This window comes from Tupaia chinensis, unplaced genomic scaffold (genome assembly GCF_000334495.1).
Source record: "Tupaia chinensis unplaced genomic scaffold, TupChi_1.0 Scaffold143952_1, whole genome shotgun sequence".
In the NCBI taxonomy this organism is placed as follows: Eukaryota; Metazoa; Chordata; class Mammalia; order Scandentia; family Tupaiidae; genus Tupaia; species Tupaia belangeri.
The window spans coordinates 202,457-217,829 of record NW_006203803.1 but is presented as its reverse complement, the minus strand read 5'-3'; the positions used below and the strand labels follow the sequence as shown (position 1 = coordinate 217,829).

At 39.2% G+C, this 15,373-nt stretch overlaps 1 protein-coding gene across 1 annotated transcript in view; it reads left to right on the top strand.

The window, feature by feature from the left end:
- The first annotated feature begins 8 nt into the window (after window positions 1–8).
- UBA5 (ubiquitin like modifier activating enzyme 5) overlaps window positions 9–15,373 on the top strand; it is an 18,863-nt gene continuing 3,498 nt past the window's right edge. Inside the window, exons 1-8 of the mRNA XM_006165544.3 lie at window positions 9–165; window positions 4,206–4,251; window positions 4,351–4,440; window positions 8,905–9,014; window positions 10,035–10,121; window positions 11,629–11,713; window positions 13,261–13,365; window positions 13,541–13,668. Of these exons, the coding sequence (XP_006165606.1) occupies window positions 131–165; window positions 4,206–4,251; window positions 4,351–4,440; window positions 8,905–9,014; window positions 10,035–10,121; window positions 11,629–11,713; window positions 13,261–13,365; window positions 13,541–13,668 (686 nt within the window). The 5' untranslated portion in view covers window positions 9–130. The remainder of the gene's footprint in view (window positions 166–4,205; window positions 4,252–4,350; window positions 4,441–8,904; window positions 9,015–10,034; window positions 10,122–11,628; window positions 11,714–13,260; window positions 13,366–13,540; window positions 13,669–15,373) is intronic.

Sequence of the window (15,373 nt, the reverse complement as noted above, 5' to 3'; positions counted from 1 at the left end):
CGCGCCCTGGCCGCAGTCCGTGGAGCGGCGGCGACAGCGGGTGCGGGAGCTGGAGCGGGAGCTCGCCCAGAAGAGGAGTCGGGTCTCGGGGGCCGGCGACGGAGGGGGCGGCCGGGCCCGCATCGAGAAGATGAGCTCCGAGGTGGTGGATTCCAACCCCTACAGGTAACCCGAGGGGACCGAGGCGGAAGGGGGCAGACCACTGTCTCCGTGGTCGAGAGCGAGGGGCTCCCCTCCGGGTCCGGCCCCCTCGGCCTCTCGGTATCCATCTCCTGCTCTCGGGGTCCCATCTCCAAACCGGCAGAGCTATGTCGTATTCTTGGACAGAAGATGTTCTTTCTTAAATAAAATTAAATTAAAAAAAATTAAATAAACCCGAAGCGAGTCAGCATATGGCTGCTCCTGAGCCTGTTGAGGACATATTGTACCCAGTGTCCTGTTGTCCTTGCCGCTGTCAGTCCACCTCTCTCTGCGAACTTTCAGAAGCTGCTCTCAAATGCAGAGTCGGCTAAGGGTTTCTCAGTGTTTCTTAAATGGGAGCAGGCCTGGCAAGAGCGAGTGTAGATGTTACTGTGCTCTGTAACAAGTCAGATAACTCGGTTTTACCAGGCCTGCCTGTTCCTCTTCTTTCTTTCCTACAAGTGCTTGTCATTTCACCGGCAGAATGTACTGCAGTGGTGAACTGTGTAACTTTTGGCCAAAAGTCTGTTGAAGGTCCCCTACTTCACCCTGATGGCTAGGCAAATGCTTCTTCCTTACCAGGAAAAAAAAGACTAAAGATTTATTCTTTGGAGAGAGTGAAGTAGAGAATTTCTGTGAATAGTTGGGTCTTTGCACCTGACACAAGGGGTAAACTTGTTTACATATGGGATGGGATGCTTATATTCTGAATGCTGTGCTGGAGACATTCACTTCACCATTGAATTTCCAACAGCTGGCAGTCAGGTGTAAATAGCATTCAGCTTGGAGTCTGAGAAATTCTTCTTTAGAGAATCTGATAGAGCCAACAACAATAAAAAAAGACTTGAAAAATACTTACATGGGTTTCCCAGCTGAACAGCCGATCACTAAACAGAAGCTCTAAGTCAAACAAGAATTGCCCACATCCTTATATTTATACCTTTATTGGTGTCCCACTCTTAAATATGAACAGAACAAAAGAAAATAGCATATTAAATAGATTATGTATGGGAAACGTTCCTCCAAATTACTGGGTATTTGTTTTATTAAAGATATTTGTCTTAGGGTATATGAGCTCACCAGGCAGAGAGAGAGAGAGACAAAGACAGTGAGAGGGAAAGTGAAAAAAATCACACCCCAGAGGGGATGACCAGACCTCAATCCCTTCTCCTCCTGGGATCTTGGGTGGCACGCACACATGCCCAGTGTGAGTTTTGAGCCACCTGGTCCAAGACTCAGATTGTGGGCCATGTGGGAGTCCAGCTGCATAACCACTATGCCATCTGCTGGCCTCTGCAAGTTACCATGGATATCCCAACGTGAGAGAGCATATTGTATAAGTGAAATACAAACAAGAGGAACAAGGTGCTACGAAATCAGCTATCATTCAGATAATTAAGAATCCTCGTAAATGGAGATGGTAATAGAATGAAAATCTCAACAGAAGGGTTGGGAAATAAAGTTGAAAGAAATCATCTAGAGAATAGGGCAGGAAACTAAAATGATGGAAAATTGGGGAAAGAAAATAAGAGTAAAGGATCATTGTTGGAAGCACAATTTTCAAACAACAGGAGTTCCAGAAACACAGTATGAGAAAAATAAACCAAACAAGGTAATCACCAAATTGTTCACAGAAATTCATCAAAACAGAAAAACTTTGCAGTTGGAAAGAGTCCATCAAAGACCCAGCATAGTGGATGAGAATAGATTTACAAAGGCACATTGTGAAAAGTATCAGAAGCTAGAAGACACTGCACTTGAGACATTTGAAAGAAAATTCTAACTTTAGACTTGCATAGCAAATTAAGCTATCAGTTAAATGTTTCGTGTGACTTTCTACAATTAAGTCTTTAAATTGTCATTTTAGAAAAATAGAATTTTGATGAAGAATATTTTGAGACATGCAGGTTTTCAGTTTACCTTTGTTTTATTTTATTTATTTATTTATTTATTTATTTATTTATTTTGAGAGGATTTTACTATAGAGCACGTGCACTCACCAGAAAGACAGAGAAACAGAAAGCAAGAAATCACCCCCCAGGGGCGATGGCCATGCAGGAATTCCTTCTCCTCCATTCTCCTCTTGGGACCTTGGGCACACACACACGCCTGGTGTGACTTTAAACCACCAGGTCTGGGACTCGAACTGTGATCGACTACATCGGAGTCCAGCGACATAGCCATTACACCAACTGCTGGTCCCCACTTTAACTATGTTTTACCCTTTGTGAAGTTACCAGATAATATTCTTCCACAGTAATAGGAGAAATTAAGAAGTAACTATAGCACATCTTTCAAACTTTAGTGTGCATCAGAATTACCTGGAAGATTTGTTAAATCAGAGAATTCATAGTATAATGATGAATGGAAATCTCAGGAGGGTAGCTGTGTGTGCAGTAGTTTAGAGACACCTGGCCTGATTCTTGGAGCAACATCTTTGAGAAAATTAAATTGATAGAACACCTCATGCATATGAACATATGTAGAGGAATTTCAGACAACTAGAGAACAGTTGGAGTTGAATTTGTGAAAATTCATATTCATTCCATTTCATTAATGGGAAATTAAGCATAAGGAGAGACACAGTTACTAGCTTCAAGGTTAGGAAACAGTAGGTTCTTTATACGGCATGGCCCAGTTGCGAACAGTTAACATCTAACCAAAGTGATCACATAATTTATGGAGGCTGGTTGGATGGGAAGTATCTGTTTGCAGTGGGGACTGATGGTATGAATGAGATTTTCAGATAATGCCTAAAATTGAAAATCAAGAAATAAAAATGTTAACATATTATTTTGAGATATTATGGTAACAGAATTGAAAAGTGAGGGAGGAGAAGAAAATGGGGTGGGGACCAGAGGACTGCTGAATAGTCTAGTAAGCCTGTTAGAATGATGTGACATCTTAAAGTGTAACTAAATGGGAGATAGGTAGGTAGACAGACGTGTAAAATGGAATATATATATATAAATACCCGTATAAATTTTAAAAGTTAAGATAATACTGATAGAACAGATTAAGAGTAACTAGTTGAAGTACCTCTTCAAATCGTTGGCATAAAATGGGTGTTTACTAAAAGTAGACATCATACATTATGGGCAGAGGCCACAAGTGAATAGAATTCTAGCCTTGAGCTCATTCTGATGATGGTGAGTGTGAAAAGTTAAGTATTTACATATATTAACAAAGCATGGGAAAAGGTTGAAGTTTCACATTAACTCTTTTTTTTTTTTTTTTGGAGAGATTTTTGCTGTAGGGCGCATGCGCTCACCAGACAGACAGAGAGAGACATAGAGACAGAAAGCAAGAAATCACCCCGCAGAGGGGATGGTCACGCTGCAGTCCCTTCTCCTCTCGGGATCTTGGGCACGCACGCACACGCGCCTGGTGTGAGTTTTAAGCCACCGGGCCCGGGAAGTGAACCGTGGTCGACTACGTGGGAGTCCAGCGACATAGCCATTACGCTAACTGCTGGTTCCGTTTCACATTAACTCTTAATATTAAGTTTCGATCTTGGCTGTACATTCCAACATGTAAAGAGCTTTTCAAAACATCTGGTTTCACAGATTCTGGCTAGGAGCATCAGTGTTTTTAAAGCCACCACCTAATTCAATTTCATCTGATTAAGAAAACAGCTGAAATGGGACCGGCAGTTAGCGTAATGGCTATGTCGCTGGACTCCCATGTAGTCGACTGTGGTTTGCGTCCTGGACCCAGTGGCTTAAAACTCACGCTGGGCACATCTGCGTGCGTGCCCAAGATCCCAAGAGGAGAATGGAAGAGAAGGGATTGCAGCGTGGCCATTCCCCTGGGGGGTGATTTCTCACTTTCTGTCTCTCTGTCCCTCTCTGTCTGGTGAGCACACGCGCCCTATAGCAAAAACCTCTCAAAAAAAATAAAACAGCTGAAAGAGTACTCTTTTAAAGGATTTATGATTGTGTTTTGGTTTTTATCTTCTATGTTGATGTATGTCTGTGTCACTATTAACTAAATGATTGTAAGCTTTAAAACTTGTTTTCTTTAAGCCGCCTGATGGCATTGAAACGAATGGGAATCGTAAACGACTATGAGGTATGATAAACTTTTCCAGGTTTTTGAAGATTATTTCACATGACATGTTAGAAGAAGAGTTAACTAACAAACATGTATGTCTTTACTTGTATTTCACAGAAAATTCGTAGCTTTGCTGTAGCAATAGTAGGTGTTGGTGGAGTTGGTAGTGTGACTGCTGAAATGCTTACAAGATGTGGCATTGGTAAGGTAAAAACATTTCTCTTTGCCTATCATTTAGGGAAATACTCCTGGAGTAAATCAGGTACAAACTAGGATTTTCTACTCATCATTAATGGCTTACTATTTGTGATGTATTTATTCAGATTGGTCTTTCTTTCCAAAGGAATGAAACAGATCCATAACCAAAGGAAGCTGATAGTATTGCTAATTAAACAAGGACTATCTAATTGTGTTCAGGGACTTTTTTGTTTGCAGTAATGTGATGAGAATTTAAGAGTTCAGAGCCAGCAGATGACATGGTGGTTAAAGGTGCTGGATTTCCACATGGGAGACTGCAGTTCAAGTCCTGGACCTGGTGGCTTGCTTTCTCACTTGCCCTTTCTCTCTAATCAAATTTTAAAAAAAAAAGAAAGAAAGAAAGAAAAAAGTTGGAATTAAATAAATAATTATTTTAAAAAAAAAGAGTTCATGGAAAAATGGAATTAAAGATACCAATTTATTTGGTGCCAAAAATGTATTCTATGCAAAAGTGCATCATAGCTTTTCCAACAATCCAGTATAAACAATGTAGACTAGTATTTTAGATAAAAAGTTTAGGAAGGAAGCCATAAATTAATAAAGTATGTGAGTGAAACACTGAAGCATCTAACAGGTATCTTAATAAACACAAGCTTATACCAGACAGACTAGAAAGCATGTATCTTTCTTACTGTTGAATTTGAGCTAGAGAATACTCTGGATTTTTTTTACCCGAATTTTTTTCTTTTTTCTAAAATTAATTTGTATTGTGGTTAGAAGGAAAAATATAACCTTATTTGAGAATTCAGTCTCCCAATCTTAGACTTAAAAAGCCAGTCTATGATGTTAGATACATAGTCACTGGATAGATATGCTTTCCATAACTGTACGCACCTTATGTTGTCGTTGGGTAATGCCTACATACCCCTACAAATTTTTGTTGACACGCCCCACTCTTAAAGTGATTTTTAAAATTGCACTCATCAATATAGAAAAGACAGCACTAAAATACTAAAATGCTTATTAAAATTTTAATATCAATCAAGAGATTTAATAAAAGTACACCAAAAATCACTTTTGGTTGATTGGCTAGAGATACTGGAAATCACTGAGATCAGTGCTTCTCAAGTTTGAGTCTGTTATCAGAGTCACTGGGAAGGCTTGTTAAAGCACAGGTCAGAGGACCTAACCCTGGTGGTTTTGATCCACCAGTTATTAAGTGGACTTAATCATTGAATATTTTTAGCAAGTTCTGAAATGACCCTGAGGATATTGTTCCAGTGACTACACTTTTTACTTTTTTTTTTTTTTTTTGAGAAGTTTTTGCTATAGGGCGTGTGTGCTCCACAGAAAAACAGAGAGAGACAGAAAGCAAGAAGTCACCCCCCAGGGGGGGTGGCCACCCACAATCCCTTCTCCTCCATTCTCCTTTCAGGATCTTGGGCACACGTACGTACGCGTGCACACACACACGCCCAGCGTGAGTTTAAGCCACTGGGTCCAGGACTCGAACTGTGGTCGACTACATGGGAATCCAGTAGACATAGCTGTTATGCTAACTACTGGTCCCATCCAGGAACTACACTTTTTTTTTTTCTTTTTTTTGGAGAGGTTTTTGCTATAGGGCACGTGCACTCGCCAGACAGACACAGAGAGACAGAAAGCGAGAAATCACCCCCCAGAGGGGATGGCCATGCTGCCGTCCCTTCTCCTCCATTCTCCTCTCGGGATCTTGGGCACGCACGCACGCACACGTGCCCAGCATGAGTTCAAGCCACTGGGTCCAGGACTCAAACCACGGTCGACCATGTGGGAGTCCAGCAACATAGCCATTACACTAACTGCTGGTCCTCAGGGACTACACTTTTAAGGAGCACTGGAGCCTTGCTACTCCAAGGTTGGTCCTGAAGTAGTAGCATCAGCATCACATGTGAGCTTGTTCGAACTCAAAGCTCTCAGGCCTTACGCAGACATACTGAATCAGAATTTATATTTATCAAGTCCTCAAATGATTCCTGTACATATTAAAGTTGGGGAAGAAGCCTGATGACACAGCAGTAAAATGTGACTTTCTGTAAGACTGACCCACATGGAGGCTTCTGGATTTATGTCCAGGGACCTCCCTGAGTATGCCATGATCCAGGACTGGCTAAGGTTGGAGTAGATGACAGTTTCAGAATCCTGTTGGGGATTCTCTTCCCACCTCTTCTCTTTTACATGGATAAATGAAATTAACTAAAAAAAAGGAAAACATGGGCAAGTGCTCATTCCCCTCTAATGAGCTCCAGGTGATGCTGATGCTGCTGGACCAGGCCATATTTTGAGTTTCAGAGACCTTGAACAGTAGTTAGCAAATGTTGCTATCAGTACAATCACCTGGGAAGTTTAAAAAAAAATTTCCAGTATCCAGACTTCCTCCCATAATAGGTAAATCAGAATCTCGGGAGATAAAATACAGGCATCTTTATTTTTAAAATCTTGAAGTGACTCTAGTATGCACTCAAGTTTGTAAACTAAGAATTTAAATAGGTAAGTTGCAGGAACTCTTCACTTTGGTTTTTTTGGGGGGAGAGGTTTTCGCTATAGGGCACGTGCACTCGCCAGACAGACTCAGAGAGACATAGAGACAGAAAGCGAGAAATCACCCCCCAGGGGGAAATGGCCATGCCACAATCCCTTGTCCTCAATTCTCCTCTTGGGATCTTGGGCACGCATGCACACACACCCAGCGTGAGTTTAAGCCACCGGGTCTGGGACACAAACCATGGTCGACTACGTAGGATTCCAGCGACATAACCATTACGCTAACTGCTGGTTTCCAGGAACTCTTCACTTTGTAAAGCAGATAAATGAGAAGCTAATTCATGGGGTTAAGTATAAGGGGAAGAGAAACGGGGAGACTCAGAGCCCATTTATTATCTCTATAAGTACCTGGAATCCTGTGACAGTATCCGGAGTGCCTTGGATCACAAGATTTCAGTCAGTTGCTTTATTTTACCAATGAGAGCATAGGCCAAAAAAAAAAAAATGAATATTTACCTACAATCAAAACCAGTTAGTGACAGAGTTACAGCTCATACCTGTTCTCAAGTTAAGTATTTCCTGCAACTTCTAAACAAACTATGAGGCAAAAATTTAAAGTGAATACCTGATGCAACCTAATACATATTTACTGAATATGCTTAAACAGAGATTCTAAATAGGGTTATAAAATTATCAGCTGGCATGTTGAGAGATCTTTTCTAGTAAGATATTTAAGGTTTTGTGGGTATTGTTATGGGCTAAGTTAATTTTTCTGTAAAAATCCCATTTTGTTTTTATTATCAAATTTAGGATGCTGGGTATTATAATACAAAGTCACAGAATTTTAGGTCAATTCTTGACTTTAACCTTATTCTTACCATTTTAAATACTGTGCGTGTGTGTGTGGGGGGGGTATGTATGAAGTACTGTTTGAAACGAGCTTAAGACTACAGTTGGAAAGCCCTTGACATTTGATAGAAAGTGGACGAATACTCAAGATTTACTTCTAGTGAAGCGAGTCAATCTATGAAGAAAGTCAATCTATGAAAGAGAGACATAGTATGTCCCCACTTAATGTATACTGAATGTCCACACTGTATGATGGAAACGGAAAGATTGGAGGTTATAGAAGGATGGAAAATGGTTGCAGTTACTGGAATGCAGTATGGGAAGAGGGAGGGTGAGAGGAAGGGAATCAAATAGAAAAACAGAGAGGTAGTGCATGTGGGGGATGCAGAAGTGGAGGACCGTTGATGATAGTGTGTGTGATATCTTCAGCAGGTCTGGCGTGCAGTGTGTTCATGCCTGGAAAATTCATTTTACAAGCTGTGTTGATGTACAGTGATTAAATGAATGAAATGTTAAAAAGACTATAGTAGGAGCTGATCAGTTAGTGATTCTCTTTGTAATAATGTTTTAACTGTGGCATTTATATATACATATTGTGTCATTCACAAAAAGAATCATTGGGTTATCCTATAGTTTTAAATTACAGATTCGTTTTTATTTTATTAAAGATTTTATTTTCCCACTGGGTTCTTGGATTTTAGCAAAACTTTGGAATGAAGTTGGACTTTGGCACTGTCTTTAAAAATTGAAATGATATTGGATGAACTTTAAATTCTCAGAGAGGCAGCATGGCATTAAGGTTAGGGTATAGACACTGGATTGAAAATGCCTGAATTTGAATCTGACTTCCACTACATACTAGCTGAGTAGTCTTTGGACAAGTGCCCTAGTTGCCTCATTTCTAAAATAAGGATATTAGTATCCACGTATTTACCTCACATGGGTGTTCAATGAATTAATATATGCCACCTAATGTTTTAGAGTTAGCTAAACTTACTGTCAAACTATTAAATCCATCACATGTAAAGTCCACTCATTTAGTCTTTGTTATGTTTAGTTTTTTGGTATTTTTTCATTGGAATACTGTTATTTTCATTTTAGTTGCTACTCTTTGACTATGACAAGGTGGAATTGGCCAATATGAATAGGCTTTTCTTCCAACCTCATCAAGCAGGATTAAGTAAAGTTCAGGCGGCAGAACACACTTTGAGGTAAGTAGGATAGCAATTAATGACTATATTCAATGAGATCTCACTTTGTCTATTTGGCAGGAGTTAACCTAATATGTAAATTGACTTGAATCTTTCTCTATAAAACTGCTTATTTCACTTATACAAGGAATTTTCTTACCACTTGCACAGGGGTTAGCAACCTTTTTCTGTGTAGGGCGAGGTAGATATTTGAGTCTTCCAGGGACCTGGCACAGCTGCTCAACTAAGGAATTGTATCATGGTGCTGACTGTAAACAACACAAAAATAAGTGTGCGTGTCTGTGCTGATAAAACTTTATTTGGGGGCTCTGAAACTTAAATGTCATTTAATTTCTACATGCGAGGAAATAGGTTTTTTTTGACATTTCTTAACTGCTTAAAAATGTAAAATCCAAGGCTGGCAGGTGGCACGGTAGTTAAGGGCCCTGGACTCCGACATGGCCAACTGCAGTTTGAGTCCCGAACCTGGGAGCTTGCTTTCTCATTTCCCCCCCTTTCTGTCTCTCTCTCTTGTTTACTCTGACCATCTCTGGTCAAATTAAAATAAATAAAATAAATAAATAAAGTTAAATAAAATAATTCTTTTTTTAAAAATGCATTTGTAGCATGCAAGCTGTACTAAAACAGGTCAGATTTGGCCCATGGGCCGTAGTTTGCCAACCTCTGCTCTAGGAACTTTCTTTGTGGTCCCTAACACACCTGTACTGAATTGAATAAGAAGCAAAGAAACTCTTTGCGCAGGCTGAGCAGTAGCTGCCAGGATTTGTAAAGACTTAATTCCCAGCACACAGAGTAACCCTAGTTGTGATGGAAGTATTTTTGTAGTCCTGTGACAGTGTGCAAAGTTTTGGACTCACACAGTTTATTCCTGAAGTGTGGTAAGACAGGTAGATAAGGACTTGAGATTTCCTTTGGATAGCTTGAATTCTGGTTCTTTAAAGTATGTTAAATGCTCTTCAGCACTTTCAACTTTTCTATTCATACTAGTAGTCTTTATAATCACTTTCTCATTCCTCTTAGGAACATCAACCCTGATGTTCTTTTTGAAGTACACAACTACAATATAACCACAGTGGAAAATTTTCAACATTTCATCAATAGAATAAGGTAAAATTTGGGACCAGCCACTGGTGTGTTGGTTAAGACAGTTGGATCCCATATGGCTGACTACGATTTGAGACTCTGGCCTGGTAACTTGGAAAAAATGTTGGGAATGTGTGCGTACATGCCCAAAAACCTATGAGGAAAATTGAAGGGAAGGGAATGCAGTATGTCCATCCCCCCTAGAGAGAGTGTTTTCTCACTTCTCAATTCTGGCAAGCCCATGTGCCCTCTAGCAAACCTAAAAAAAAAGGTAAAATTTTTATTTATGAATAGTTTGTACTATGTCTGGTTTCTACTATGTCAGCTAAGTATTATCAGAAAAACCTATTGGTTATGACAGTGAATTGGTAGAATAATATATATTTTTCTGTTTAAAAAATAGTAATTTTGTGTCATTTTAATGTATTAGGAGTGCAGTGAAAAAGTATTTATTGTCAAAAAAAAAAGGCAAAAGTAAAATTTCTATAAATTACAGTGTTACAAGGGATCCTCAATTTTCTTTTCTTTTCTTTATTTTTATTTTTTTGAGAGGTTTCTTTTTTGCTATAGAGTGCATGCACTCACCAGAAAGACAGAGAGAGGAGAGAGACAGAGGGACAGAAAGCGAGAAATCACCCCCCAGGGGGGATGGCCATGCCGCAATCCCTTCTCCTCCATTCTCCTCTTGGGATCTTGGCACATGCAACCGGCGTGAGTTTAAGCCACTGGTTCTGGGACTCGAACTGCAGTCAACTACATGGGAGTTCAGCTACATTGCCATTACACTAACTGCTGGTCTCAGAGATCCTCAACTTTAAGTTCTGTATTCTCCATTATATTCGGTGGTTGGGAAAGTCATGACGCATTTTTATATAGAAAAAGGTAGAACAACATCATGACTTCCTCGACAACATAATATTACTGTGTGATAGGTGTTTTCCAGAGACTGTGAGGACACCATTAAATCATGAAATGCATTCCATTAAAAATCTGTGAAAGCTGGGAACCAGCAGTTAGCGTAATGGCTATGTCGCTGGACTCCCACGTAGTCAACCACAGTTCGCGTCCCAGACCCGGTGGCTTAAAACGCATGCTGGGCGTGTGTGCGTGCATGCCCAAGATCCCGAGAGGAGAATGGAGGAGAAGGGATTGCAGTGTGACCATCCCCCCTGAGGGGTGATTTCTCACTTTCTGTCTCTATGGCTGTCTCTGTCTGTCTGGCGAGCGCATGCGCCCTATAGTGAAAATCTCTCCAAAAAAAAAAAAATCTGTGAAAGTTGATAGCAAAATGGTAACTTTCATGAACAGAATGATACTTCCTTCATCCTTGTATTTCTTTTAAAGGACTATTAGATGTTACAGTATAATGAGTTACTCAACACTCAATGTATATGGGATCTTTAATATTAAATACTTACTGTGTTATACTCAGACATTTCATGAATAAATGGATGACTGAACAAATAAAATCTAATTAGAATGCATTTCGTATTCTGATTTTTTAAAAATAAAATTTATTTCCTTTAACTAGTAATGGTGGTTTAGAAGAAGGAAAACCTGTTGATCTAGTTCTTAGCTGTGTGGACAATTTTGAAGCTCGAATGACAATAAATACAGTGAGTATTTCTGTTGTGTAAGAGGGTACACTCATGGGTTTAACTCTAATTTTCTTGTATGTTCTTTCAGTATATAATTTCTATCCTAAATATAATTCTGAATTTAAATCCTTTTATGTGCTTTGTTTTTAATGTTCTCTTAGCTTACTTTTAGTCTAATAGCTATAAGACCTGTGTACTTGCCAGTGTGACGTATTTTGTAGTATCCAACTCTCTTTATGCCAATAGAATAAACTGTAAAATAGGTAGTACTTCTAATGGATACATTTTTTTTTGGAGAGATTTTTCACTATAGGGCGCGTGCACTCGCCAGACAGACAGAGACAGACATAGAGACAGAAAGCGAGAAATCACCCCCCAGGGGGGATGGTCACGCCGCAATCCCTTCTCCTCCATTCTCCTCTCAGGATCTTGGGCACGCACGCACACGCGCCCAGCGTGAGTTTTAAGCCACCAGGTCCGGGACGCGAACCACGGTCTACTATGTGGGAGTCCAGCGACATAGCCATTACGCTAACTGCTGGTTCCCTCTAATGGATACTTTTAAAATATACATTTATGTTTCATAAATATAAATTTGATCAGCATTGGTCTTAACTTTTTTATTTTGCCAAATATACATATGAATCACTTAAGAAACTGGTTTCTCAAAAGTAAAAAATAATTTTTGGGAACCAGCAGTTAGCGTAATGGCTATGTCGCTGGACTCCCACGTAGTCGACCGCGGTTCGCGTCCCGGACCCGGTGGCTTAAAACTCACGCCGGGCACGTGTGCGTGCGTGCCCAAGATCCCGAGAGGAGGATGGAGGAGAAGGGATTGCGGCGTGACCATACCCTCTGGGGGTTGATTTCTCGCTTTCTGTCTCTATGTCTCTCTGTCTGTCTGGCAAGCGCACACGCCCTATAGCGAAAATCTCTCCAAAAAAAGAAGTAAAAAATAATTTTTAATTTTTAATTATTGTTTTTAACTTTCCTAATAGTACTTTGGTATTTTTTTTTGTTGGCGAATTATTTTAGAAAAATAAATTTATTCTGGTAAGAAAATCCCATAAACTGTGGTACAGTTTAATAAATGCACATTGAGCTAGTGCTATTGCATAGGTGTTTAAGGGAACTGGATTCCATATGATTGACCATGGTTTAAATCCTGGTGCTGGTGGTTTGGAAGACATGCTAGATGTGTGTGCATGCATGTTCAAAATCCTGATGTGAAGGAGAAATGGAGGAAAAGGATTGTGGCAGTGACCATGCCCTACTGGGGGAGTGGGTGCTTTCTCTATGGCGAGTGGATGTGCCCTCTGACAATAAAAATAAATACATGCATATATACCTATTTACTGACTGCTTCTTGAATACTGTCACTTTACTCTTTAAATAGAGTGTGATACTAACTGAAGAATTTCATTATTTACAGCTTTCCTCATTTATTCTCAAAATAAATTTTAAGAAATCCCTGGTAATACCTAGGAAATCTGAATTATTCATGAAAATAATTTATAGTAAATTACTTGTTATTCTTTCTTATGTTTTCACGTATTTCTATTAAGGCTTGTAATGAACTTGGACAAACATGGATGGAATCTGGTGTCAGTGAAAACGCAGTTTCAGGGCATATACAGCTCATAATTCCTGGAGAATCTGCTTGTTTTGCGGTATGCATTATTTTTTTGGATTGTTTTTCTTTATTAGGTAATTGAATTCTTACATGCATTGAAAATATATCATAGTTCAAAGAAAAACAAACTTAAATGTGATGGAATACTGTTCGGAACATCTTAACTTTTCCCCTCTTCTGAAATGTGTTTTCTTGTAACTTTTCTCATGTAGTGTGCTCCACCACTTGTAGTTGCTGCAAATATTGATGAAAAGACTTTGAAACGAGAAGGTGTTTGTGCAGCCAGTCTTCCTACCACTATGGGAGTGGTTGCTGGGATCTTGGTACAAAATGTATTAAAGTAAGTGAAGGATATTTTTTTTTCATGTTTTTATTTATTTATTTTAAAGACAGGCTCTTGCCATGTCATGATCCGCCTATCTCAGCCTTTCAGCTGGGACTACAGGTGTATGCCATCATGCCAGATTGTTTAAAACAGTTTTGCTGTTGCCCAGGCCAGCCTCAAGCTTGTGATTCTCCTGCCTCAGCTTCCTCAAGTCATTAAGAGTACAGGGACACAGGTCTATGCTCCCCCTCTAGGTTGACAGGGGAATTAAACCCTGGACTCACATGTGGTCCCAGCCTGTGAAGCTCAGCATCTTAGCAGTGAGTGCCAGTGTGCTGGGATAGTTTTGTACACTTTTGATCAAAATGAATATATTTTGTGAAGGATTTCAAAAATCGAAATTATCATCTAAGTATTTATACAGTATTTAGTTTTTAAATATATTTTATATATGCTATATATGTGTATGTTTTATTTAATACATATGTATAGTTACAATTTATATATAAATACATATGTGCATATTCATCATAAATCTATATAGATGTCAGTTACTCCCTGCATTTAGAATAGCTGTTTTCAAATGTACAGTGATACTAGTGTATTTATTTATGAAGCATTAACTAAATGATTTAAATCTCTGCATATTTGACCAAAGATTAGAGACTTAGGCATAAATACACTTGCTCTCACTATCTTGATATAAAATTTATTAAAAATAATCTGAAGGTAATTTAACATTATCCAAGATAATATCTCTGCTATACACATTATTTACTAGCAACTATATTACTATTTTAACTATAGCCAAAAAGAAGAGAAAAGGTTTCTGTGCAGCTAAAATTTATGTGAAAGAGTTCATGAATCAATTCACACTTTCTCAAAGGCAGAGCAGTGGGCCAGCAGATAGCATAGAGGTTAAGGCAGTGGATCGCATATGGCTGACTCTGTGGTTCAAGACCCAGACCCAGCAGCTTGAAAAATCAGTGGGTGCATGTGCACGTGTGCTCAAAATCCTGAGAGGTTAATGAAGGAGGATTACAGGGTGGCCATCCCCCTTGGGAGTGCCTTGCCACTTTCCATCTGTCTCTAGTGAGCACATGTGCCCAATAGCAAAAATTAAAAAAAAAAAAAAATACAGAACGCCTTTAGGTGTTTCCTACCTATGGCTACTCCCCCCCCCCTCACTTCACAACTTTAATAAGCTTAGATATGTTTTGTGAGCCCTTAATAAGAATAAACTGCACCTTGATACAGAGGTACCCTGTGTCAGTAAGTATCAGATAGCAGCAAAGAAACTGAAAAAGTACACATAAGAATTCTCAATGTAACAGCCTAGAGCTAGTTCATGTAAGAACAGCCTGTACAAACTTCAGTAGGTGCTGTCTAAACAAAACATTTTATAAGTATGGTACCAAAAAAGAGAAAAAGAATCATGGCTACAAAATTATTCTCTTAAAGATGTATCATATTTTGCCAGCCTCCTGTTGGTGGACATTTAGGCTACTTAAAATTTTTTTGTTGTTATTAACAGTGCCATGATCAGGAGGTTTTAACACTTTTCCCACATTTTAACGTCTGAAATCAGTGCACTTCTTAAAGTTGTCGACATGACATGTCATAGTTTTCTTTTTACTACAGATTCAAAATTTAACAGTGCATTCTACATTTATAGATATCTTGGATTCATCTTTTGAATATAGTACTAGATGATTGTACA